Source organism: Polyodon spathula, chromosome 26 (genome assembly GCF_017654505.1).
Source record: "Polyodon spathula isolate WHYD16114869_AA chromosome 26, ASM1765450v1, whole genome shotgun sequence".
In the NCBI taxonomy this organism is placed as follows: Eukaryota; Metazoa; Chordata; class Actinopteri; order Acipenseriformes; family Polyodontidae; genus Polyodon; species Polyodon spathula.
In genome coordinates, this window is record NC_054559.1 from 16,288,449 (window position 1) to 16,309,354 (window position 20,906).

General features: G+C 40.7%; 2 protein-coding genes and 1 long non-coding RNA gene across 4 annotated transcripts; 2 read left to right on the forward strand and 1 right to left on the reverse strand.

Annotated features, from left to right (window-relative positions):
• The first annotated feature begins 1,569 nt into the window (after positions 1–1,569).
• On the forward strand, positions 1,570–7,868 carry LOC121300634 (protein rogdi homolog). The gene is made up of 11 exons (XM_041229255.1): positions 1,570–1,838; positions 3,129–3,200; positions 4,277–4,359; positions 4,723–4,777; positions 5,092–5,172; positions 5,415–5,510; positions 6,268–6,366; positions 6,452–6,565; positions 6,856–6,905; positions 7,140–7,266; positions 7,444–7,868. Exons 1-11 carry the CDS (start codon positions 1,803–1,805, stop codon positions 7,483–7,485), a joined length of 855 nt encoding a protein of 284 aa, XP_041085189.1. The 5' UTR covers positions 1,570–1,802; the 3' UTR covers positions 7,486–7,868.
• A 2,762-nt stretch (positions 7,869–10,630) lies between these two features.
• smim22 (small integral membrane protein 22) lies at positions 10,631–14,622 on the reverse strand. Of its 2 annotated transcripts, none has more exons than XM_041229045.1 (4): positions 14,489–14,622; positions 12,958–13,130; positions 12,360–12,433; positions 10,631–11,270 (listed from the first exon to the last, which is right to left on the reverse strand). In XM_041229045.1, the coding sequence occupies exons 2-4, from the start codon at positions 13,091–13,093 to the stop codon at positions 11,223–11,225; spliced, it is 258 nt and encodes an 85-aa protein (XP_041084979.1). In that variant the 5' UTR covers positions 13,094–13,130; positions 14,489–14,622; the 3' UTR covers positions 10,631–11,222. The 2 variants fall into 2 exon arrangements, with proteins under 2 accessions (XP_041084979.1, XP_041084978.1); XM_041229044.1 differs by having other exon boundaries at positions 12,958–13,110; positions 14,489–14,620.
• Positions 14,623–15,262: 640 nt separating this feature from the next.
• Positions 15,263–20,155, forward strand: LOC121300648. The gene is made up of 3 exons (XR_005947549.1): positions 15,263–16,267; positions 19,516–19,621; positions 20,026–20,155. It is a non-coding gene; the product is annotated as an uncharacterized LOC121300648 (long non-coding RNA).
• Positions 20,156–20,906: the final 751 nt, after the last annotated feature.

The following is a 20,906-nucleotide window of genomic DNA, read 5'->3' on the forward strand; positions in this document are numbered from 1 at the left end:
ACTTTTGCATGTCAGCAGCACCAGTAACTTCACTCATCCCAGCGTGATACCTTTGATCAGTCTTTACCACAAACCCAACAGACCCTCTCTGACTTACCACAGTAGGATTGCATTGCTTGTGTCTCTATTGTAGCTCTTCAGTATTTTTGTTATTGTTTTAAACCAATCAATTGAAACCATTAATCATTGGTGTCTTAATACTCCACGTGGCTCTAGCATTGTTTGCCTTTGCAATATTTCCTGTTTCTCCTGTGGCATACATGAGTAGCTTTGAAAAGAAGTATCCACTGCTTCAGAGCAAGTTTGCTGATCCATAACATTTTGTGTAAAAGGAGTTTTGCCTTTTGTTCATAAGCAATGTTTCTCATTCAGTATGTAAGTGAAAAATGTGAAGAAAAAAATGATTTTGTGCAATTAACAAATCCTAAATAATAAATAAATACTTGTTTGTTTCAGTTTATATATGATCAGGTGTTTGTAGTTGTGTTACTGGCATGTCTTTCCTATTGTCTGCAGTGCGAAACCAGGTAGGTATCAGTGAATACTGTGTGGTTTGAGGAGTGCTAGTGCCCATGCTGCAAACATGTATATAGCACACACAGCTGCCGTTTAATTATCTGCCACTCCTCCACACCTGCTTACAGGCTCTCTCTGCTATCCTTCAATGGTTTGCTGTTGGTCATTCATCAGTATGCTTTCACACTGAGGCTTAGCTTGAAATGAGGGGGGTGTGCTTAGCCTAGTCCCAGTGAACTTTAATCCACATATGCCATACAGTGCCTGAGAGAGCCTTCGGGCTGAATGGAAGGGGTGTACAGGTAAGCACTGGGAGCTCTTATGATGGTCCAGTCACCTTGCTGAATGGGAGGGGTGTACAGGTAAGCACTGGGAGCTCTTATGATGGTCCGGTCACCTTGCCGAATGGGAGGGGTGTACAGGTAAGCACTGGGAGCTCTTATGATGGTCCAGTCACCTTGCCGAATGGGAGGGGTGTACAGGTAAGCACTGGGAGCTCTTGTGATGGTCCGGTCACCTTGCCTGACAAGAGCAGAAAATGCACATCATCTTAAAATCAAAAACACAGAACTCTGAACTCCTTTATGAGACTCCAGTAATGTGTAAAGTGTGCTAACTGCTCAAGTTTGTGATAAATAATGTTACAGAATATCACTAACCCACAATAATATTTTGTAAATTTTTTTTTTTTTTTTTTTTTCATGTTGCATGACACCCGTTAACCAAACGGAACAAATGAAAAAAAAAATAAGCAGTCCAATATTATAATTAAAACTAAAAAGTACAGCGGCTACATAACGTTGCAACTCATTGCCTCGGTGTTACGTGCAGTCTGACAAGGAGTGATAGGTGCACGTTTATGAAATGATATCACTCATCCACAGAAAGCTTCTCTGTAGGTCAGCGTATACAATTAGCACAGTATTACTTCATGCATATTGTCGCTGTGTAACTCCTGCGGTAACCCGAAGCGGGCGTTTGTTGCGCAGTTGCTAGACTGGCGCAGGCGCAGCAGGCACTCGCCACACACAGTACAGATAAATAACCAGACAACACGAAGTACTGTTGTACTGGGACCTCTATTTCAGGAGCACAGCGCGGAAGTAGTTTTTCTCGAGTCCTTCAGAAAAAGGGAGGAGGAGGAGGAGGAGGAGTAATTAAATATTAAGGAGTAAAATATTAAAAAACAAGGATTTGTGCGGGCGGGCATTGCTGCAAGACTGGCTGCCGTCTGGCAGCATTGACTGAATCGCTTTGCTGTACAGAGTGTTTATTTTCACGTAAGGATGGCAGCGGCTAGCCAAGCGGAGAGATCTGTACTGGTAAGAGTAAAACTAAATGAACAAATGCATGACATTGCACATGTGTAGAATGTTTAATTAGAACTAAATGTAACGGTAATGCCATAAGATTCGTGCATAGTAGTATTTATTATAATTACGCAATTTAATTGACAGCATGTTACAGCAATAGCGTTTTAAGGCTTTATAACAGGTAAATGTTAACATGATCGTGTATTTATCTATCTAACGTAATCCCCAAAACACATGTTAATAATTAAAGAGACGCATCCTTCGTCCCGAATTCATTAACATGCGCATTCGCAGTGCACACGGTTCATGAAATATTGACACTCGTTTTTACTTGTGGAGCACAATCTTTGTCGACGTGTTGACGTCTATTTTTAACGAAATAAATAAAAGCACCGGTTGAATGCAGATGCATTGCATTTACAAATATAATACATGTCATATGAGAGGGAAAAAAACAGATTATCACGGCATTGTGATGCTTGGATTCATTCCACTTTGCACGCTTTGGGTCCTTGATTTCAACACAACGCTTATAGAGGAATGATCGTAGCGATGAGAGAGAGAGAATATATATATATATATATATATATATATATATATATATATATATATATATATATATATATATATATATATATATATGTCTGTCCAGTGACAGAATTGTAACCATTAAGCTATTTAGTTCATTTGAAAACGGTGTTAGTCTTTGTGTTTTTAAACTGTACAGTATGTCCTGGACACCTAGGGCAATATCTAGAAGTCATGCGAGTTTTTGATGTGGTGGCGTTTGGTTTCTAGTTGTAGCCTATGAGTTTAACACTTCAGTAAGATTGAAAATACTCACTTGCTTTTGCGCTGCCTGTTCTTCTAAGACCAGCCCAACCATGAATAATTACTGTGCCTTGTGACCTGGGGGAGCTTGCAAGGCAAACAAACTGCACACTGTAAACTGTAAACTGCACACAAGAAGCATCTTATGACTGTTCTTAACAAGCAGTCTGTTTTGTAATCACATTGAGTTGGTTTCACAGGACCCAGTTAGAAGCAGTCTTGGCTACTCTTTTAGTGCTACCCATGGGCTGTGAAACCAGCCCCTAGTGTCCTGGTATGTTGTTTAGTTAAAGTAGTTTTAATTTGAAAGATATTTGATTAGTCAGAGTCCGGTCTGACTGGTTTTCCGGTGCACAGTAATACATTTCATAGTGAGCTGGAATGTGTCGATGCTGTTGGGTGTTTTAGTAGACGGGGGCATGAGAATCAATAGCTGCCTTTTCAAAGTGGGTTCCCATTCTGTTCCAGGAGGAAGAGTTTCAATGGCTTCTGCGAGAAGAAGTTCACTCTGTCCTCAAGCAGCTGCAGGATATTCTGAAGGTAACGCTTTGTGAACTGGAGCAGTATTGCAGAGTGATACTCCGCAAGTGGAGCTGTTGTTCATTCATTTTCTAATTCAATTTACATTTTCTTAACTAAAAAAGTCTCTAGTAACCTTTCAAAGGGTTTTTTTCCTCCTCCGTTAGTCTGCTGCTAGGTACTTTATCCTCAGCAAATACCTAAAACCAGAATAAACATGTGCAGATTGGAGCTGGCTGGGGTGCTCACAACTACAGCCTGAGCCAGGTTAACAGCTTACAAGAAAAACATGAGGAAAAGAATATGCAAGATGCAAGATAAATACAAAGAATACACCAGCATGCAAGATAAATACAAAGAATACACCAGCATGCAAAATACACACAAGGAAAAGAATGCACCAGCATACAAGATAAATACAAAGAATACACCACCATGCAAGATAAATACAAAGAATACACCACCACGAAAAATACACACAAGGAAAGTTGTGTTAAACTTTTCAACATAGGATTTCAAAATTCCGATTTCAAAAGAGTAAAGAGTCAAAATAACTGTGACATTGCAGTTTACTAGGCGAATGCACTTCCTCTCTTCTGCATCAGTCCAGATTATTGCTGTGTGAACTTGTGCAAGGAACCTAGGTTGTGGGAAGAGCCAGCTTAATCTCCACTAAATGTAAAGCAGTGTGAGCCCATAAGCAGACTTTGAAAAACATGTATAACAATTTGGTTTTATAAGTCACAAGGAAAAGTTCATTAAAATAATTGGAACTAAATGAAATCCTATTGGATTGGCATTCTGAGGAATTTTCTCTCCGCGATCCACATCCTTCAAGTTCTGTGCTTGGAGAATGTCACACCTGTTCCCCAGTGATGGCTTCTCCTGTCTGGTGCACAGAAGAGACCGAGATCCAAGGGGAGTTCAGTCTCCACTCCTTACCATTGCTGGTCATGTGTTGATTTGGCTTGGCTTGGCTGTGTTGGTTTGGCTTGATGTTTATAACCTAGGTGTAACAGTGCTGTAGTTGGAGAATGTACACTAACCACCCTATCATTGCGAGTCCAGCTGTGTGTTGACTGCATCTCCTCTCACAGGAGGCCTCACGTCGGTTCGCTATGCCTGCAGAGGGTCTCGAGAGCCAGCTTAAACAGGAGAATTTCATACTCGGAAGCTCAACGTAAGCTGGGAATTGTTTTAACACACAACCTGCTAATGCAACAAAATGGGTTGTTTTTTTGTGTTGGTTAATATAACTTTTCAGGTGGAGGACCTGATATTTGTGAGTGTTCCTCCCCCTCCTCCCCCAAGAACAATACTATCAATTTGTGTAACTCCCAAGTTATTAAGTTTGGAACAGGTTATATGTATTATTTGGTTATATGTAACCAGGCAACCGTGTTGTGTGATTTGCATTTTGCACATAAATGTTGAGAATTGCAAGCTGTTTTATACAGACATTTAGCTGCAGATATATGAAGTGTATGGGTGTGTGCATTGGGTTAGCTGCATTGCCAGGGTTCTAATGTGTGTCTTGTTTCAGGACGGACCAGGTGAAGGGGGTCCTGACGCTGCAGGGGGAGGCTCTCGCACAGGCAGTGAGTAGAACCATGTGGATCCTGGCCAAGCCTTCCGCTTTGTACTGCACTGATGCTGGTGATCTTCTGTAACATACACTTGAATGCATTAGTAGCATAGTCAGGAATTGCACATTCCTGGTTACAAGGAAAAGCAAAGTTTTTTTGTGATAATATTGATCTTGTTGCTATAATGAAGATGGTTACATGCGTTCCAATATGGTAGTGAAGTTGAAAATGTTTTTTCGAGGCTGCAGCCTTGCAGTAAGATATGACGTCTGGTAATCGGGTCTTTTTTTTCTCCTTTTTTTTTTTTTTTTTTTTTTTAAAAAAAGGACATTAACCTTAAAATGGCCAAAAGTAACCAGGTTTTCCACTTCACATTCCGAGAGGACAAACAGTGGAAAATGCAGCAGGTAATGATTCAGTAACATCCCTTTGTATTTTGAATACGTTTTTCCTAATGCAGTTAAATAATGGAACATCAATCTGACAAGGTTTGAAAGATATTTCTATGTACACTTGCATACCATTTCCATGGTCTAGCCTATTCTGGTCATTTTTTCCAGCAAGTTGGGGAAGTATTTTGTGTCCCTGATTGGAATTGTATGTTCTTTCAATTTTCTGTTCTTTTGAAGCAATGCATTTGTCTCAACAGATTCAGGATGCTCGAAACCATGTGAACCAAGCTCTTCAGTTGTTAAGTAGTCGCGATGAGAGTTACCATTTCAAAACAGGAGCCGAGGTCAATAAGGTCAGTAACAGGTTATTACTGCCACACATGCCTGGAGCCCAGAAGAACCTGGAGGGGGCTGCATCGTGCTGACTGCAGCATGGCAAGGCATTGAGATAACTCCTTTAAAACAGCCCTGGAGGTTAAACTGTCCACTCAATCTGCAGTAGATCTACAAACACTTCATTGAAAATAAAAGCGGTGTGCAGTGTGTAGAGGAGCGTTTCATAATACTACAGTGTTTGCTTATCCTGAACTAAATCAGAACATTGCTGCTGCTTCCTAATACAGCAGTATGGTTTGTTGTATGATGCTGCTTTTGCAAGCTAGTTTTAATTAACTAGTTTCCATTTCAATTCTGCCATGTCTTGTGTACCGGGCACACTGCTGGGATATTACAGGAGACTTGCGTGGGATGTTTACAAAGGGGAGGACCGTCCCAGTGATTGGTCGGGAGCACACGATGGAGGTCATTAATCCACACGCTGCACCCAGTTCATCCAGCTTCCAGTAGGAGGCCCTTTAAACACATGCATACTCCAGTACCACCTGGCAGCATTTTAACAGCAGCATCAACTGGAAAATGATTTACTTTGTATGTTTTACTGAAACAAAGATCGTACTAAAACTCTGTCAAGCCACATTCCTCTTAGCTGAAGTCGTACACAAGAAGTGCACCTAATATATATAAACAGAATAGAAGTGAATGTCTATTTTTTTTCTCCATTACTTGATCATTGTTTATTGTGAACAATTTATGTTAATCTTTGAATTGTAGCTGATGGACGCTGTAATGCTTCAGCTATCGAGGGCTCGCAATCGCCTCACTACTCCAGCCTCCATGACTCTGCCAGAAGTGGCCTCCAGCAGCCTAATGGTAAATCCATTACAAGAAGTGACATGAACAACACAATTAGTCAGATGTACCAGTCGCATTTTACACTATTTATTTTGTTCCCTAGAAAATGTTCACCCCGCCGCTTCCTGGAGACGTGCTGGTAAATTTCTACATTAACCTCAGTAAGCTTTGCCTGACGGTCTATCAGCTTCACCTCCTGCAGCCCAATTCAAACAAGGTAAATGGATAAAGAGCTTCTAGGAAAGCATTGGGAACTCTCACAGTGAAATGATTAACCGTGACAGCCTTATCTTTATACATTATCTAAATTAACTGAACTGTAAAATGAAGGCAGCTTCACTGTGACCAGTTCTCTTGGGGAAACTTTGTTTTTGTCACTGATATAATAATATAAAATATATTTTTTTTTGTTTTTTTTAATAAAGTGCTTTCAGAAATTTCTAAATGTTAATGTTTGCTTTTATCAGGTTTAATACAGGCCTTTATATTGTATTGTATTTTTTACAGAATTTTAAACCCGCTGGAAGTTCAGTGTTACATAATCCTGGTGCAATGTTGTAAGTATTTACCATATGGCCGTGATATATGAAATGTAAAAAGCAGAAGTATTTCCCACATATGGCCACTATAGCTTACAGAATATGCTGTTACTCTATTGTGCTGTTTCCCATATTCATTGAACTAGTCAACTGAAGTAAGTTGGGCTTTGAAAAGTACAGCTGCAGTGTTACCAGTTCTTTAATTAGACTAAACCCAGTACAGTAAGTAGGTGTGTTTGTTCATGTGTACAGTGAGGTGAACGCCCTGAAGTTTGAAGTGAGCCACGTCCATAAAGTGGAGTGCATGGTCCCCTGGCTGAACGATACCCTGGTTTTCTTCACCATTTCTCTGCAGTTGTGTCAGCAGCTCAAAGATAAGGTGGGTGTGGTTTGTAGTACCGGATGAGGCCCCAAATAAAGTCACTTGTTCTCTTCTTTCTTTCCTCTCCACACGTGATTATTGAAACATTGTAATTAGTGAAATCTTAATTAACACCTTCTTGCCTCCTGGTATATCGGCTACATTGCTCACTATTTGCACATCCTGTTTTTTCAGATTTCTGTGTTTTCCAGCTACTGGAACTATAGGCCTTTCTAATCCAGTCTGCACACTTCCAGTACTGCCTTGCTTTACTGAAGGAAAGCCATGAACTGTGGCGCCGTGCTCCTGTTACTGACACTAATGATGCTCCTACCTGTACTACTGGATACACAGGCTGTTCAGTGCACACCGATTATTTACAAACCCTTTCAAAATGGGTTGAGTGACTAAAATGTCTGTTGATGATTTGCTTCTAATTGGACCATGCATTCCTTGACTATTTTGTGTGTGTGTGATGGACCATGTGCTTCTTGGCTATAGTGTGTGTGTGTGATGGGCCATGCGCTCCTTGACTGGTGTGTGTGATGGGCCATGTGCTTCTTGGCTATAGTGTGTAGTGTGTGTGTGTGTGTGTGTGATGGGCCATGTGCTATGTGTGGCTATAGTGTGTGTGTGTGTGTGATGGGCCATGTGCTTCTTGGCTATAGTGTGTGTGTGTGATGGGCCATGCGCTCCTTGACTGGTGTGTGTGATGAGCCATGTGCTTCTTGGCTATAGTGTGTGTGTGTGTGTGTGTGATGGGCCATGTGCTTCTTGGCTATAGTGTGTGTGTGTGTGTGTGTGTGTGATGGACCATGCACTCCTTGGCTGGTGTGTGTGTGTTTAAGTCCCTGGGAACATTGTCACCTACAGGCATGAACTCTATGCATTTCATTGTAACATGTGCCCTACACTAATTTACTGTACCTTACAATCATTTTACATTTAAATATAAAAAACTAAAAAGGAAACTTGTTCAATTCCAGACCTACTGTGTAACAGGAACCCTAAGCCTGGCGTTTTGCAGCTCACTAGTTTTACTAGTGTCTTGAATGAATGCATTTTGAAGATTGCGAGCAAACCTCAGCCCTGTTGAATAGCTAGTAAAATGAAGGTAGTTTTCACATCAGCAGAATCGCTAGAAAACATTCCCTCCTTTAAGCGGGACATTGTTTTTATTTTATTTTATAGAAAATGCACATTTGTGTTCTTGTAGCCCATGATTTCAACCACAGTTAGCTTGGTTTGTTTTAACAAATGTTTGTCAGTGTTAAGATAATGAACAATTTCTTCTGTTGAACTGCTTCACTTCGAGTCACACTAATTGTTGTGCTCTGTCACATAAATGCACTTTTGTTAGTAATGTTAAAGTAGGGGTTTGCTGTACCCCTAATCCCTCATTGATGTTGTGCTGAAATAAGCTATTGTGAACGTGTTGCACAATGAGTGTGTGCAGCAACGCTCTCCAGTGTATGTGCAATAAAACTAAGTAAGAAATCTCAAATAGTTTCATTCTTTCTTCAAAAAACACTTTCTTGTCTACATGTTAGCCTTTCTTTGGGTAATATTGAGGACTAGGCATAAAATGTCCATACAGCCTGATCCAACTCTAATGGGTCTGTGACAGTATCTGAAAAGTGTATTTCATTTATCTTTGGCAAGCTGGGTGTATTTTTATACTTGTTCTGAAATGGCACAAATATTGCAAGTAAACTAAATGATTGGGTTAACAAAGGGAGGTGGCTAAGTGAGATTTCTACAGCTTTAATGAATTCCAAGCCACAGACTCAGTGCAGGATACTGTTACAGTCATTACGAGACTCAACGCAGGATCAGCATACTATTCGTCATTATGAGGCTGGCATTTATTAATAAGGTGGTTAACAGTCATTGATTTTTATTTTCTACATAAAACATGACACAAGTTAATTTTACTAAAGTGAATATCGATTGTTCTGCACAATTATTTTTCACAATTTTGTTTTCAGCATTAACTTATCAAACTAAATTAGACATTAAGAACATCCCCAGATAGCAGACTTGTGAAGATTGATCATCTGTATATAAGAACATAAGAACATAAGAAAGTTTACAAACGAGAGGAGGCCATTCGGCCCATCTTGCTCGTTTGGTTGTTAGTAGCTTATTGATCCCAAAATCTCATCAAGCAGCTTCTTGAAGGATCCCAGGGTGTCAGCTTCAACAACATTACTGGGGAGTTGATTCCAGACCCTCACGATTCTCTGTGTAAAAAAGTGTCTCCTATTTTCTGTTCTGAATGCCCCTTTTTCTAATCTCCATTTGTGACCCCTGGTCCTTGTTTCTTTTTTCAGGCTGAAAAAGTCCCTTGCGTCGACACTGTCAATACCTTTTAGAATTTTGAATGCTTGAATTAGGTCGCCACGTAGTCTTCTTTGTTCAAGACTGAACAGATTCAATTCTTTTAGCCTGTCTGCATATGACATGCCTTTTAAGCCCGGAATAATTCTGGTCGCTCTTCTTTGCACTCTTTCTAGAGCAGCAATATCTTTTTTATAGCGAGGTGACCAGAACTGAACACAATATTCAAGATGAGGTCTTACTAGTGCATTGTACAGTTTTAACATTACTTCCCTTGATTTAAATTCAACACTTTTCACAATGTATCCGAGCATCCTGTTAGCCTTTTTTATAGCTTCCCCACATTGCCTAGATGAAGACATTTCTGAGTCAACAAAAACTCCTAGGTCTTTTTCATAGATTCCTTCTCCAATTTCAATATCTCCCATATGATATTTATAATGTACATTTTTATTTCCTGCGTGCAGTACCTTACACTTTTCTCTATTAAATGTCATTTGCCATGTATCTGCCCAGTTCTGAATCTTGTCTAGATCATTTTGAATGACCTTTGCTGCTGCAACAGTGTTTGCCACTCCTCCTACTTTTGTGTCGTCTGCAAATTTAACAAGTTTGCTTACTATACCAGAATCTAAATCATTAATGTAGATTAGGAATAGCAGAGGACCTAATACTGATCCCTGTGGTACACCACTGGTTACCACACTCCATTCTGAGGTTTTTCCTCTAATCAGTACTTTCTGTTTTCTACATGTTAACCACTCCCTAATCCATGTACATGTGTTTCCTTGAATCCCAACTGCGTTCAGTTTGAGAATTAATCTTTTGTGCGGGACTTTGTCAAAAGCTTTTCTGGAAATCTAAATAAACCATGTCATATGCTTTGCAATTATCCATTATCGATGTTGCATCCTGATTCAGCAGCTTGTTCTGCTTTGCTGTAATGAGAAGCCATAGGTCATGAAATTAATTAAATACTGGGCTGTAGACCAGAGTACTTTTGTATTTTCAGTAGCTCATCAGAAAATGACAAAGGCTGAAAGATTTTAAAAGTTGCTCAGTTTATTTCATGTAGGTAGAAAGAGTATGCTCATCATGCGAGTCAATTAGTGTTACATTCATGAAATACAGTTTCTGCATTTAAAGATATCACGTAATCAGTAACAAAAGGGCATATAATGAACAAAACTATTAAATATATTGCTTTTAAAAACAGTGCAATAAGACAGATTAAGTACAATAAGGTGTTACAGTAAGAAACAATGAAGTCTAATGCAACAAATTTCTTTTGATATGAAAAATGTTTCTTTTTAAAAATCAATTTCAGATTGTAATGCTGACCTCTTATAAAAGGTGCAGTCCTGTAGGTCCCCCTTCCACCCCTCCCCTGTGCTGTAGTTTCAGAGTCATTTTCACTGTAAACTCCACTCCCAGCATGCTCTGCTGTCCTGGTTTGCTGTGGAACAGAGATAGTCGAGTTCCAGCGACAGGTAAAGTTGGACAGAACAGTGAAAATGGCAATGAAGCTACATAAAGACAGTAACATGAAGGTCAGCCCCCTGGATGCCACACCTTTAGCAGGTGCGTGAAGGTTCCAGAGCCCTGTTCAAGGAAGGTGCCGTACTGCTGTCTCACTAAGGTTCAAGCGCTAAGTTGTCATGGCCCACTTTCCCCATCCGACGCTGCAGGAAGCAAGAAAAACAACTGAATCCTGGGTAATGTTATTTCTAAATCAGTTAATTCAGTGTCCCTGTGATGGGTTTGATCTCTCCCCTCCTCGCCTGGCTGCCTTGTTAATGGGAACCAGTGGCTGTTAGGATGAATTACTGTTCCCCTCTGGCTCTTACAGCACTTACTGCCCTCTACATGAATCATTTCCATTACAGGTGAAAGAAATGCAATTGACGGACTCTGTTCTAAAGGCAGTGGTTTGTCTTTGAGTCGGGTCCCTGACTCTGTTCTAAAGGCAGTGGTTTGTCTTTGACTCGGGTCCCTGACTCTGTTCTGAAAGCAGTGGTTTGTCTTTGACTCGGGTCCCTGACTCTGTTCTGAAAGCAGTGGTTTGTCTTTGACTCGGGTCCCTGACTCTGTTCTGAAGGCAGTGGTTTGTCTTTGACTCGGGTCCCTGACTCTGTTCTGAAAGCAGTGGTTTGTCTTTGACTCGGGTCCCTGACTCTGTTCTAAAGGCAGTGGTTTGTCTTTGAGTCGGGTCCCTGACTCTGTTCTAAAGGCAGTGGTTTGTCTTTGACTCGGGTCCCTGACTCTGTTCTAAAGGCAGTGGTTTGTCTTTGACTCGGGTCCCTGACTCTGTTCTGAAAGCAGTGGTTTGTCTTTGACTCGGGTCCCTGACTCTGTTCTAAAGGCAGTGGTTTGTCTTTGACTCGGGTCCCTGACTCTGTTCTGAAGGCAGTGGTTTGTCTTTGACTCGGGTCCCTGACTCTGTTCTAAAGGCAGTGGTTTGTCTTTGACTCGGGTCCCTGACTCTGTTCTGAAAGCAGTGGTTTGTCTTTGACTCGGGTCCCTGACTCTGTTCTGAAAGCAGTGGTTTGTCTTTGACTCGGGTCCCTGACTCTGTTCTGAAAGCAGTGGTTTGTCTTTGACTCGGGTCCCTGACTCTGTTCTAAAGGCAGTGGTTTGTCTTTGAGTCGGGTCCCTGACTCTGTTCTAAAGGCAGTGGTTTGTCTTTGACTCGGGTCCCTGACTCTGTTCTGAAAGCAGTGGTTTGTCTTTGACTCGGATCACCCCATGGCCTTATTGAATCAGCTTCCTACCCGCTTTGGTGTGTCACAGCAGCAGCAACAGCAGCATCGAATTAGCACCAGAAAAATGAGCAGAAATACGGTCCCTAAAAATGATGAAAGAGCAAAACTGGTTATTGCATGGGTCACTACATTTCCACTGTTGAAGTTTTTAATATACACCTAGAATTACCCTCTTTAAATATGAACTACTGAGGAAACACATTAGACAACTAGATTACCACTCAAGGCTTTGGCAACTATCAAGATGCATGTTAGCTTGACAAGAAAATGTTGTAATTACCTACATAATCACTAACAAGAAAACTAAGTAATCTATTCAATAGCTCTAACTTTTTATTTTAATAAAAATGATTCCAAGGCAGTTGATGTCTTTGCCACATCTTAAATCAGGAAAAGAAAATTCCAGTTTTTATGGCCATACTGCTGAGAACTATAAAATTGGTAAATATGTTACTTCCAATCCTGTAGCTCTGGGCAATTATGCCAATTGAAAGCATGAAGCAATACTGTGCTGCCAACACTTTCAATTTACTGTTATTGCACCTGATGTGCTCCAACACTGTAAACCAACATGCCACTTATTTCTATCAGATTTGAATCGGCTTACCAATAAAAATTAAGAAAATGGCACAGGAGGCGATGTCCCAGTCAGACTGGAAGAATTGTTTGGAACTCAGCCTGCTGACAACATCCTGGAACTGAGTCTGTATCTGACCTCCCAGATCTCTCTGTTCCGAGCTCATCTTCAGATCTGCAGCGTCTACCAGAGGCACAATGCAGCTGTGAGCAACATACGAACTCAATACAGCAATCAGGGTGTCACTGTTTCTGATCAGGAGTACGAGTCCAGCCAGTATCTTACTCCTGCCTATATAAACACTACATTACAGGAGTTAGTATCATGGAAAACTTCACAACCGATGCATACACAAGAACAGACTAGACAATAATCAGGGGTATTGACATTTAATATATACCAAAGGCTTATACTTTTAGTAAAAAATGCATTTTTTAAACAGGGTTAGCAGTGAAGATCATTTGCGATCGCTTGCATATAGAAATCATGTTTCAATTAACAGCAGTGTCTTGCCTCAGAACTCTGATGACTGCATCTCCTATCTTACCTTATAGGGTCAGCAAGGCTCAAAATGACCTCATTTCATTTGTTGAAGACATCTTTGTATTGATTTGAATATATAAAGAAGCCATTGAGTGGTTTTTAGTTGCTCCAATATTAAAATGAGACAGTTTTAGTCACTGTAGTCCCACTGTTCTGATTTAAACTGTCTGCTTGCTGTAGACTATAGAGCTGTACCCAGGCCTGTACAGCACTCTCTGTGAGCATGCTGTTCACAGGACTGTGCTTTATTAAACACCTAACATACACGCTGCTGTAAAACTGGACAGTAACACGGAAAGCGGGATCAATTTAGCCAGCTGGCCAACATGGCCCTGACCAGAATGAAATCTGCTATGTGAACGTGCGCACGGTACCGGTGCTTGACAATCTCCTGGACTGTATTAGAAAGCTCTGTGTTTCTGTACACAAGTAATGGTATACTGGAGATTTACAAAAACTGCTTTCTTTAGATATTCTGCTATTTTGTTTTTACGTAGAGTTTCTTATATTTGTTCTATTTAAATTTGTAATCCGTTTTAATAAACTGTTTTACGTATAGAACTACTACTATAACAAAACTATTAAGCGTTACTGTGACTTGATGAATACATATTGTGTCGTCTTTAGAGCGTTTTAGGATATCACTACTTGCGAGTTTTATTCCACGCCTTGATTTTAGAAAGGCGATAACGTCCAGCAGACAATATAAATAGACGTCGATAGGTGTGTATGTATATATATAAGGTAATACCATACGGTAGATTCTCCCACGAGTTAATGAGAACAAATAAACAAATAAATACGTTAAATAGATTTCTATAAAATCCGTATACTTTCTCTATGCTCTTTTAGCGAGTCCCTGCTAATGTTATTTATCTTTAGGGAGGAGCACGGCACATAATTCACAAACTTATTTACTCGAAAGAAACAATCAGGAATGATGAATGCTCTCTGCAAACCAGGCTATAACTGAAAAGCTTCACTAATAACAATATAAATAAATGCAGTATTTATTCACCTTCACCTGCCAGGTGTCCCAGTTCTGAATTGGTCTTGTCTGTTTTTAACTGTTTTTCCTGGTTGTTACCTGACTCACGCAAGAACACATATTTGCATAAAGGTTCAAAAAGGACGAAGGTGTGCAGATCGGATCAGATTTCACATCCTGGTTACACAGCTGACCACGTGACCCATGCAAGCACTAACCGTGAATTAACAACACGAGTAAAACCCGGCCAGTTTAATAACGCACGTCTTTGTAGATGATTAGATTATCAGCACTGGCGCCAGCTCTGTGGGTGCTGCGTGTGCTCGAGCACCCACACATAGTATTTATGCAAGTTTTACTAAACAGCTCACGAAAAATTGAATAATCCTAAAATAGCAGCTATGCACTATTGGAGGAAAAAACAAGCACTTTCTTTGTGTACGGCCACAGATTGTGTAGAACCTTCATGGAGGGGTTAACTGTCATCTGACTAAATTATGGTTTAGCGATTGGTGGTTTTTTTTTTTTTTTATTTAATTACTCTCCTAATATAGTGTCAATGAAGACTTATAGTAGAACTCGGACTCTTCGATTTCCCGAGAGGGGTGTTCAGTTTCACTGTATCAATAGCAATCGGTTGTTTATGACTTATGTCACAAAAACAGAACACAAACCATTTGACTGTAAGTACTTATAAAAATGATAAGTATTTATATAGCATTCAATTAATTTTCCAAAACTTAAAATTGAGGTCCTTAGGTATAAACACCCCTTTGTTGTTCACAATTGATTTGTCTGCTAAAACATGTCTGCGAAGTATGCATCGTATACGAACGAATTTAACTTTGGAGTGTAGCTGATGTTTTTGAAATGGATAAATTCGTAATTCGGAAAACGAACTCAACAGAAAAAAAGAAACCCTGGTGTGTGTAGTTAATTTGACTACAGGGAACAACACAAAGCATCGGCGAGAGAGCTGAACGATGACGAGAAAGCCAGCACAAGCACGGGAGCAACACCGAAGAAGGGCCGAACATTTCAACAATAGTGGATATCAAATTGCATGTGGCGGGGGTTTGATGATGAGAAAGTGTTTTGCAAATTTGTCAAGATGAAAAAGGTAGGGGTTTAATACAGTTCTCTACAAGAGCTGAATCTGCATTCATTGAGGATGGATTTAATGGATGACATCACCATCAGAAAGGTTTCGAAAGCGTGAAAAATCTGACTGTCATGAGGCTTCTAGCAAAATAACAAGCACGCAAAATGTGTGTGCAATCATAAGTGAAGCCAAGAAAAACGAAATGCACGTTGCACGCCTGGTGTTAAAGCAAAAACAAAAAAGCATTTACATCACTACTGTATTTTGCTCAGGAGGGCCAAGCCATACGTGGTCATTACCGATGACCGATCCAATTTTTTTTATTTGTTTAAGGGGTGAAGATGTTCCTGAAATAAATCAATGGATGCAGCGAGCTAACTTAAAATGGCTGTCACATGAAGCGACAAACAAAATGCTTACGATAATGTATCAGGATGTCCTGGAAAAGGTGCTTAAGAACATTCCGAGCTGTGTTTTTTTTCTGTTATGAGTGGTGAAGCTGCACACACAATCACCCATGAACACGTTTCTGTTTGTATTCGTTGGGTCAGTGATAGTTTGGATATTCTTTATTAGCTTCTACGAGACACCGCGATGCTCCAGATTCACAGAGAGTCAGTTGTAGTGGACTTTGAAGATGTTGTAAACGACTTCATCAACAGAAGCGCTGCTTGAAGGAACACGTTCTCCTCTACAGAAATATAAAGGTAAGAAATGTTTTCCTTTTCTGTTAGGTGGGGTGGCAGTTGTGTACCTTTGTGCATATTAACACTAGACAAGAATATATCGAAACTAATGGTAACAATTATAAGCGATTAACATGTATTTGCTTGTTTACAAACCTGTTGTTGTGGTACTGACGTCACAAGTGTATACTGATGCACAATGAAAACCCAAGAGTGTGTTTTACATCAATAGCTCATTGGGCACGGTCACAAAGACGGCTGTAGTGGGTGACGTTACACCAGAACCAGGAACCAACAAATAAACAGAGAGGTGGAGTTTGGTGAAGCTGAGGCATTGGTTTCGCTCAGCATTTAATAATGAAACAGACAGAAAATGAAAGGGTGAAAGACAAACAAGACACACGACACGGCACTTTAGCTAAAATAAAGAGAGGGACTACACAGACAAAACACTGTGAGCTTGTATTATGATTTAATTATTATACTAACTGTTACCTCCATCTCCACTCACCGAACACACAACCGCGAGTGAGTGAAAACATGCTGCTTTTATGCAGCTGTACTGATTGCTAATCAACCAGCTGTGTGAGGGACATGCCATATCCCGAGTGAAAGGGCATATTCATATCTTAGAGCACAGCATAACTGAGTGAAAGGGCATATTAATTACACAGCCTCTTTACACATGGCAGGGTTTCAGTACACACCACATGACCGTAAACAAGACAAGGATCCCTTTCAGGCTATGAAGACAACGGGTCATCACAAGTGTGTTTAAATCAGTGGCAGAATGTTTGGAAGAAGGCTGTATTCTCATGTAAAGAATGTGTGCTGGATGAATCACACCCGATCCCAGATCTGGTACATTTTTATCTGACAGGCTTCAGGGTTAGTTTGCAAATTATGAAAAAAATAATTAAATTAAATTCCTTGAATTAAATTAATAAACAAAATGTGATGCCTGTCATTGCTATTGATTGCCTGGAGTTAATACATTAGCAGCAGAGTCTATACCTCAATACAAATAGTTTATTGTAATGATAAAATCCTGTGCAGCACATTAGGGGGTTTTGCTTCCAGAACAGTCCCATACTGTAGTGTACTACTTGGACACAAGGTGGTGCTATTGCACTCTATTTCAGTAGCCCGGTTTCCAGAACCTGTTCTGCTGTGTTGCTGTCCAGGATGTTCATCAGGGAGCCAGGTATACGCTGTGTTTAACAGGCGACTCTGAGGAACGATAAACACTCAAACAAGAGACTATCACCTGCAGTGGAGAGAGGGGTTCACATTACTGCTGGCAGCTTTCCCAGGAGGCAGAATTAAATATAACTGCTGCAAGCCTTCAAATGAGAAAAAACAATATATTACAGTCTCTGTAGTGCTCTGATGAATCTATGCATTACACTGTCTCTGTAGTGCTATAATGAATCTGTGCATTACACTTTCTCTGTAGTGCTCTGATGAATCTATGCATTACACTGTCTCTGTAGTGCTCTGATGAATCTATGCATTACACTGTCTCTGTAGTGCTCTAATGAATCTATGCATTACACTGTCTGTAGTGTTCTGATGAATCTATGTATTACACTGTCTCTGTAGTGCTCTAATGAATCTATGCATTACACTGTCTCTGTAGTGCTCTAATGAATCTATGCATTACACTGTCTCTGTAGTGCTCTAATGAATCTATGCATTACACTATGCATTACACAATTTCACAAGCCCTGCACATTATAAACTGCAACCTAATTAAAAGCAAACCTGAGGCGTGCCGCTGGGCTTGTGCTCCTAAACTGATTCATATCCTATTTAATGAATGGACAGTATTTTGTTGTCTTAGGAGAATCTCCTTCTGCACTAGCCAATATTACACGTGGTGTGGCGCAGGGCTCCATTCATGCTCCCATGTTGTTTTCTTTATATTGCCATCGGGGAGGTTATTCGTAAACATGGGGTGAATTTCCACAGCTATGCAGATGACACACAGATTTATATATCTGTTAAACCAGGTGGCACAACAGCTATCAATGCCCTTTTCAAATGCCAACCGATATTAGAAGCTGGATGTCTCAGAATCTCTTGCAGTTAAATTCCGATGAGACAGAGTCTTACTTTTAGGCTCTAATCAACAGCTGGACTCGACAAATATTGATCTAGGCATGCTAAAATCAAATGTAAAATCTGAAGTGAAAAACCTTAGGGTTATTTTTGATTCTGCACTTTCCTTTAAATCACATATAAAATATATTACTAGAGTGTCCTTCTATCCTTTAAGAAACATTGCAAAAGTTATTCTTATCCTTCTATAATGCAAAGGAATTAGGACAGGCTTTTATTTTGTCTATGTTAGATTACTGTAACGCTTTATTCTCTGGACTTACAAGTCATGCTTTATCACGCCTACAGCTAGTGCAAAATGCTGCTACGAGAATGCTAACTAGAACCAAACAAATGGCTTGCATTACGCCTGTGCTGGCATCATTGCAATGGCTTCCTGTGCATTACAGAATTGCTTTTAAAATTGTATTACTAGTTTTTAAAGCACTGAATGGACTATCTCCACAATATTTAAGTGATATCAGCCGGAACGCACTCTGAGATCTGCAGATGCTGGCCTCCAGTCTATTCCGAGGGTGAATGGTAAGAGGATGGGATGAGGCTGCTTTCTGTTTTAATGCCCCCACACTCTGGAACTCCTTACCCCCTTTTATCAGAGATTCACCTTCAATTGCAATCTTCAAATGTTGATTAAAAACATCCCTTTTTAATGTAGCTTTTACATAACGTGTTTAAGTTTTATTCTGAGTTTTACTGTTGATTCTGTTTTTAATAACTGTTCTCTTTTCTTACTGTTTATTATTGGGTTTTTTTCTGTATGTAAAGCACTTTGGGGGTCACCTTTATGTAGGGGTACAGGAAGTGAGAATAAGAGAGACAGCTGCAGTATCCCTTTGCTCTGTGCGCCTCCTCATACCGTGTGCTTTCCCCATAAAGCCCTTTGAAGCCACTTCCTGTGTCTCAGCAGCACTGGCCTTGCTCACACACTCTTCTCAAAGGAGTTGGTTCTCAGAAGCTGCCTCGCTGAACGGCTGCCCGTTGTTTGTGTTGGGATCGGGCAAGTTAGTTTCAGTGTTGGTGCTCGCTCTCGCCTCTCTTGAGTGATAAGATGAAGTGTGTGTGTGAGTTCTTGTCTGTGAGGATGACAATGTAATTTCAGTGTTTAATGCTCATCCCCTCACTGTCTGTGTGTTCTTGTCTCTTGACAGGTCTGTGAGGTTGAGAAGGTCTCCACAGTCTGGAGTCTGGTCTCTGAGAAGCTCAACATACCTGTCAATCAACAGGGACTCCTCTACAAAGGCAAGGTGCTGGCAGGTAGGCTGCACAGCACAGTACAGCTCAAGCACAGCACAGCATAGCACAGCACTCGGGTAAAAAGCAAGCATTTTATTCTACATATATCTATAAACAGTAACACCTACAAAGAAAGTGTTTTCAATCGTTTGTCATCTTTGAGTTGCATGAAGTTTTTAAATATGACTTTTAATCTCTCCCCTCTGAGCACAGACTCTCACACTACTCCATTGGTCCCAAACACAGACACTGCTATATGTAGACACACAGATACAGTACACACACACACACACACACACACACACACACACACACACACACAACACACACACACACACAATGGCAGCTGCACACACACACTCTGAAATGCAGGTGCAGACCAGCGTGTAGTTGTGACTCCGTGTCTCTCACTCTGCCTCTCTCAGGATTACGAGTGGAGCCTGCGCTTGTTGAGTCTGGATGATATGGAGCAGCTGGCGACCCACATGCTTCACCCTGAGGCTGTGGAGTGCATGGAGCTGTCCCTCCTGGACTGAGGAATACTGCTGCTGCCTGCTGCCTTCCCTCCTCCCCCCTCTGCCCCTCGCCCATCGCCCCTCTTGTTTCTTAGTGCATCTGCCAGTGCTTCTCACCCACTGAGCAAGGCATTGAGCAGTGCCAGATCCTGTTTCACAATACTGCTATATATTTACTGACTATTCTTTAATTAGAACATTGTATTTGTTTGGTAAGATAAACCACACGATACACCCTTTCTGAGCACATTTTCTACTTTTCTGTTTCAAAGGAGCCCAGTTTGGTTCAGGAGGATTGTGGGTAATGGAGTGTGTTTTTATTGGTCTGCAGCCCCTGTATCGGCTTCCATTAGCATTGCTGGTAGAGGAGTGACTGGTTCACTTTAAAGCCTTTTTCTTAAATAAACGCAGACGTTTTGAAATATATACAGTGTGGATGTTTCCCTTCTTCACAGCACCATGCAGCATCCTGTCACACCAGCCTTGGAAGGGCATCTATAGATATTTATTCACAGTAACCAGGCAATGATTGCAGCTGCAATTCACACACTGTGTTGCTTGTATTTGCTCAGACTTTAAACTACAACTTGAAGCCTTTTCCAACCTGTCCTTCCTCTGAGGGGTTGCTTTCCAGGCTAATTGTCCATTTCCTCTGGAAAAAGAAAAGTCCAGTGTTCACTTCTGCAAAGAAGAGGCATCCAGGTTCTTGTCCTGCTTTGCTCCCTAGCACCTGAGTGCTTGCTGAGACATTGATTTAACATCTCATCCACAGGATGGAACACAAGGAGCTG

Coding starts and splice junctions, on each gene's coding strand:
- LOC121300634 (XM_041229255.1), top strand. CDS start 1,803: ATGGCAGCGGCTAGCCAAGCGGAGAGATCTGTACTG. Junction 4,360..4,722: donor TTCATACTCGGAAGCTCAAC/GTAAGCTGGGAA, acceptor GTCTTGTTTCAG/GACGGACCAGGTGAAGGGGG. Junction 6,906..7,139: donor CATAATCCTGGTGCAATGTT/GTAAGTATTTAC, acceptor TCATGTGTACAG/TGAGGTGAACGCCCTGAAGT.
- smim22 (XM_041229045.1), bottom strand. CDS start 13,093: ATGAGCTCGGAACAGAGAGATCTGGGAGGTCAGATACAGACTCAGTTC. Junction 12,434..12,957: donor CATTTTCTTAATTTTTATTG/GTAAGCCGATTC, acceptor CATCATTTTTAG/GGACCGTATTTCTGCTCATT. Junction 11,271..12,359: donor GCTGTGACACACCAAAGCGG/GTAGGAAGCTGA, acceptor TGCTTCCTGCAG/CGTCGGATGGGGAAAGTGGG.